The sequence below is a fragment of the Myotis myotis genome, unplaced genomic scaffold (genome assembly GCF_014108235.1).
Source record: "Myotis myotis isolate mMyoMyo1 unplaced genomic scaffold, mMyoMyo1.p scaffold_m19_p_10, whole genome shotgun sequence".
In the NCBI taxonomy this organism is placed as follows: domain Eukaryota; kingdom Metazoa; phylum Chordata; class Mammalia; order Chiroptera; family Vespertilionidae; genus Myotis; species Myotis myotis.
The window spans coordinates 55,177,596-55,183,595 of NW_023416314.1; the positions used below are offsets into that span (position 1 = coordinate 55,177,596).

General features: G+C 48.9%; 1 protein-coding gene across 6 annotated transcripts in view; it reads left to right on the plus strand.

The window, feature by feature from the left end:
• Positions 1–5,114, plus strand: part of NAV2 (neuron navigator 2) — a 365,169-nt gene extending 360,055 nt beyond the window's left edge. For all 6 annotated transcript variants that reach the window (XM_036325651.1, XM_036325652.1, XM_036325653.1 and 3 more), the window contains one exon: positions 1,671–5,114. In XM_036325651.1, coding sequence (XP_036181544.1) covers positions 1,671–1,796 — 126 coding nt within the window. In that variant the 3' untranslated portion in view covers positions 1,797–5,114. The remainder of the gene's footprint in view (positions 1–1,670) is intronic.
• The last annotated feature ends 886 nt before the right edge of the window (positions 5,115–6,000 follow it).

The following is a 6,000-nucleotide window of genomic DNA, read 5'->3' on the forward strand; positions in this document are numbered from 1 at the left end:
ACTGGAGGGGTGGAGCTCTGGTCCTGCTGAGGCTTTTTTTAACAGGAACTATACTTTAAGTGGCTGTAACTGTTTTACAGAGAAAAAGATCAAACTTTAAGAAGCCATTTCTAACGTTAACCGTTGCTCAAATCCAGAGTCACGGGGACATTTTTGTGGGTGCGAGCTCATGAGGTCTTACGTAAAAATAGAATGCGCGGTGGCTGGAGGGAAGAATGGCGGCTCGCTCCCAGACATCCTTTGCTCAGCCAGAACTCTCTGTATCACTGATTGAACACAGAGGGTGTCTAGGTGACACCTGAGGGCTCCCTCCAACCCCAGGCTCCCAGAGTGACAAGTTAGATATGGGTGTTCCTCCCAAGCCCATGCCCTCTGCCCAGGCTATCCATCTTGTTTACTAGTCTCTCTTCTCAGGGGACTGAGACCCCCGAGAGAACAGGCCACACCTGTGTGTATGCGGGACCACGTGCTGTGGGTAGAAGTGATGAGTGAATAAGTAATCTCAGCTGCAAAGGGTGGTTGACTGCATTTGACCTCCACCCCCACTCCCTGCTCCCAGGGATGACTGTGGACACCAGCCCATGGTTTGTCTGTGGCCAGACTCACCCAGGGAAACTGCTAGGCATCCTGGGGCCGCTGGCTGGAGGCAGCTGGATGTCATGCCCAGCAGCACCAAGTCTTGGCCTCAGCTCAGAGAAACCCTGCCTTCCTACCTTACTTTCTAAGCAAAATGTAAAATACACACACACACACACACACACACACACACACAATTTATAGTTATAAGGAAAATAAAAGTAGTTGTTCACTCTACACCTCCACTCCCAAACAAAAAACAATAAAGACGATCTGTCAGGGAAGATTTAAGAACACTACCTTGAAACTGTTATCTTTAAGATGATGGTGGTGGTGGTGGTGATGGTGGTGGTGATGGCACATCACGTTCATTGAGCACTTACTATGTGCGAGGCCCTAGTCTCAGGGCCCAATCACATTATGTCATTCTGTTCCCTATTTGAGTCCTTGGGGATAGGAGCTGCTGTTCTCTCCAATCTATAGACCAGGCACTGGTGGCTCAGATAGATGAGGTAATTTGTCCAAAGATTCCGGAATTGGAATCCAGGCCTCTCTGTTTCCGTGGCTCTGCTTGTTCCTGGCGCTGCCCTCCCGCTCCCCGTGAAGGCCGTGACAGCCGCTGGGGCACAGATGAGCTTGAGGCTCGTCGAAGGGGGCATTCCGTGCTTTGGAAGTCAGCGGCACTGATGAGCATGTTCCAGAAGCAGGGATGCTTGACTGGCACCTTTACCCAGACTTGAGTAAGATGTGCCCCTCCCAAATAAAAATAAGTGTCAGATTGATGGGGGACTTCCCATTTTGTTCTCAGTGCTCTACATATGTTAATCCACACCATAACGTTATAGGGCAGGTGTGATTATTACTCACATTTGACCAATAAAGAAACCAAGACACAAAAGAGGTTAAGGTACTTGTCCAAGGTCACGCAGCTATAAGTGGTGCAGCCGGGATTTGAACCCTGGAAGCCTGGTCCAGAGCCCATGTGGGCTGCAGTCCCAAGGTGAGTCTAGCGGAGCAGGTGTGAGCTCGCAGGAGGCCAGGGCGGGCGGTGGCGGACTGGCCAGAAAGCCGCTCATGCTCTCTGCCTTTTTCAGATGAACATGCTGATGAGGCTGCAGGAGGCAGCCAACTACTCCAGCCCCCAGAGCTACGACAGCGACTCCAACAGCAACAGCCATCACGACGACATCCTGGACTCATCCCTGGAGTCAACTCTGTGACAGGGTCCAGCCATGGAGCCTGCCCACCTCCTCCTCGCCTCGCCCCACTTCACCTCCTTCCTCTGCACCATCCTGAAGATGCCCTCCTGAGCCAGCCCGGCCGCAGCATGAGCGCTGCAGGAACACCAAGCCCCCGGTCCTCCCTCCCAGACCTGGGTGCAGCCATCCCGGGCCAGCCCCCTGGGACTGCTTCCTTCCACAGTGAGAACTGCACTATCTTCGGTTTCATTTAAATCATTGCTCTTGCCTTGTTGCTGTGACCTCCCCAAGTCACTGAAGATACTTCTCGGGAAAGGACCATCACCGTTGAAACGAAAAGGGTTAAACATGGGAACCCCACTTGAAGTTCTGAAACCAAACAGCATCCTGCCACGAGCTGCCCAGAGACAGACAGACTGGAGCAAACCTTGAAACCCCGACAGCACGGCTTCCCCTCACTCAGACCCTGCCAAGTGGGTCTGGCCGCCAGCACCCTCACGTCCATGCCAACTCACCCAACCGGCCACAGAGAACTGGTGCTAACGAGGCACTTGCTTTGTCACACAACAAACGTCAGCGCTACGCACAGGGAAACCTTAGGAGAAAACACCTCGTGCTCTCTGCTCTGTTCTGTTTCCTAAATGGTGCTCTCCTTCCCCGAGAGGTATTTTGCCTGTTCCAGTCCAGCCACACCTCCCCCCGTCACCTCCGGTGAGCCTACGAGTGTGCGTGCAGGAGTGAGAATGTGCCCGAGCGGACCTGCCAGGGCAGACAGCATGCGTCTGTCTCCTTAGAAATGAATCAGGTTTCTTTTCTGCAAACACTGTGTCCAGTGAGAATTGGTCTCCTTTGGAGAACTGATGACCCCTTTGAGAATGAGGTTGAGTTTCTCCCTTTCTGACTCTTTGATTTTGAAGATTTGTCTCCTTCCCTTCCCCACCCTCGCACCCCACCCCCACCCCGTCCACCCGCAGTCAGAATCAATCCTTTGGTGGAAGTGAGAACCGCTGGAGTTGAGTCTTGGTTTTCAGTTGTCCATCCTCACAGTTCCACACACTCGCCTCCCACTGGGGCCTGGGTCACCACGTCCTGTGGAGTGGGCCGGGACCCCATCCTCAGCACGTGGGGGAGCCGGGACCTTGCCTTTCCTTCTGTCCTCGAGGCTTCGGAACGCACGTCGACACCTCCAGCGTGCCAGCTCCAACCTCAGGTGGGTGGTGAGGTCACCTCTCGAAAGACTTGCACTTTTCTCAGAACAAACGTGATGCAACTCAACTAGGGAGTGGCAGCCCGGCCACTCCCTCCTGGATGCCCCAGCCTCGGGCTTCGTCGGACGAGCCTTGCCTGACCTCTTCGGTGCTGACCTTCCCAAAGTGATGCCTTACTGGTTTTGTACTAACCGTGTTCATGGATGAGTGTCGTGCCTGCCTGGGGTCCGTTTTTTTATTTTCCCCATCAGAGCAAACAGGGCTAAAAAGTCATCCCACTCAGTAGGAGAACTCACGTTGCTGTGACTTTTATCTCATCCAAAAGACTCATTTGTATGGGTGTGTGACTATGGGAAAAAAGAAAAGAAAAAAGAAAAAAAAAGATCCATTTTTTAGGTTCTTAACAGTCTCCAGCTAACACGTAGGCAGAAGTTCCTCCAGGTCTACGTGATGTTGCTGGTTACATGCCGTGCTAGTACGTGTCTTCAACATACTGGTATCTTCCTTACAGAGTGTGGTAAACCTTTCAGTTGTTTGTTTCTGTTTTATAAGGAGAATCAATATTCCACCCCAGTGGGGGCATCTCTGTTAATGATCAGGGTTTTTATTCCATCTTTCGATTTCTATTTCTGAAGGTCCATCTCTCTCTGTTTTCATTTTACCACAAGAGCTTGACCTGACACTGCTCACACTGCATTGGAGAACCATTTTCTCCCTCCTCGAAAGGAAAAGGGGAATTTTTCCCACTAACTGGTGCACGGACAAACCTCTCAACACTGTCCCGGTTTTAATCTCAGTAAACTCGGACTCTCGTCTGCTAAGCCTTCATCAATCATCTGGGTGTGTGAGTGTGTCTTGTTCTGTTCTGTTTTTCATAAAACCCTTAAACCATATAGTTAGCCTGTGACCACAGGCCAAACCCTGAGCCTTCTGGGCAACCTGAAGAGTGGTCCTTCTCATTGTATCTCCCAGTGATGACCTTACGCTCATACTGTGAATTTGGGAAGAGGTAAAATTGACTGTTCCTCATGGGCAGTTTTCCCAGTCACCTTGTGAGTAGACACCTGCCAGTATTGTTTGAGATATTCTCTCTCTCTCTCTCTCTCTCTCTCTCTCTCTCTCTCTCTCTCTCTCTCTCTCTCTCTCTCTCACCTCTTTTCTTCTCCCCTCTCCCACAGACTTCCCTCCCACTGGGTCCAGGTTCAGAACCGAGACCTCCGTCCCTGGTGCTGCCTGACTAGTGAAAGTGATTCCAAGTAGTGTAGCCCTTGTGTGATTCACAACTCAGTGACCTTCCTAGAGCTTCGGAAGCAGGGTTGTCTGATGTGCACATTTCTCCTCTTGGTCATATTTTACTTTATTCGTGTCACTCACCTTTGACAAAGTGACTTTGTGCTCATTTAGGGCTCTGTCCGAAATGCTTCCATTTTGCCTTTTTCTACAGTTTAGGCTAATTTTGAAATGTATGAAATTCTATGCAACATTTATGTTGAGTTACCAATGGAAGCCAAAAGTTTCTTCCCAAACTGCCAAGACTTATACAGGCCATAAATGAGATGGGAATGCCTTTTCCTTTAAGGTGGGGGGTGGGGTAGGTGGGGGGACCAGGAATGGGTTTTGCCTACACCTTCGTTGTATCTTGGGAACATTTTTTATTTAATTGCTGATGCTCTAAACTTCAGAATTCTGTATATTCAAATTTGATTGTGGCGAATCTACTTCAAAAAGAAGAAAAAATAATCCAACGTTGTGGATATTCAACGGGAGGTTTGCTGTATTGATCTAGTTGTTTTCCAGTGGAGCAGTTTATGAAATATGTTCTATAAGATGTACATTTTTTCATTGTAACATAGAAATTGTAAATAATCGATTAAAGTGCTGCATTTTGATGAATTTTTTCTAGCCATTTTTAAAGAGAAAACTAGGAATTGAGTATTTTGTGTACGGTATGTTTCCGTCCTCCCTCCCTTCCTCCTCCCCTCCCTCTCTCCCTATTTAATTTTCATTTGTCATGAGGTTTTTGGATTTGCCAGTGATCTGCTGGAGATAATGCCCCACGTCATGGAGAATAAAGCTGATGATTGTACCAGTCTTAAATTATTCATGATTCAATAAAATTGATGCTTATTTATTCAGATTAGTGGTTTGGCTTTTCTGTGCTGGAGCAAGTCCTCCTGGGAGTTCAGTTTCATGCCAAGAGGAAGTCATTCTTATTCAGATGCAACAAACACAGGGAGAGCCCACAACATTTGCAGACCCACCCTTGCCACGATGTCATCAACATCCTACATCCTTTCAGTTTCTCGTCTCAGTTACTGCTACTCATGGGGATCTTGTAGAAATGCAGATCCTGAGTGAGCATGCCCAGGGTGGGCCCGAGACTCAAGCTCCCAGGCGATGCCCGTGCTCTGAGCCCTAGACCACACTGACGAGCAGCATCAGTATCCCACCAGCCCACTCTTTGACCCCTTGGCACAAGAAAGACTTTTTTAAAAAATGTATTGAGTACCTATTAATTGCCAAATGCTTCCCAACCCCCCCAATACAATCGGTAAAATGACCCTGGGTAGGTAAATATTCTTATTCCTATTTTACAGAAGAAAAGAAAACAGGCTCAGGGAAAACAACTTATCCAGGATCCTATAAGGGAAGAGGTAAGATTTGGAGTTCCAACCCAAATCCTGCCTCACTGGGCAGCTTCTAAACTGGGGGCCCAGTTCCATGTCGCTGTTGACATCCATTGAAGAGAGAGTGTAGGCAGTGGGAGATTACCTTACATCTTAGCATTTACTTCTAACAGCAGCAACAAGAATTGTCAAGGCTTGGTTCGAAGTGAGGCCTGTGGGTTCCCAGTGAAATGGATCCTACACAGCTGGCTCAACTGCTAATGACGTGTGATATCTAACTCATCGTCATGCACAGCAGTGGCCCAACCAGGGGAAGAGAGAGAATCCAGATGGTCAGCACAGGCAGTTTTAATGCCTGTCAAAAAAAATGAAGGGGAGCTTGTGCAATGT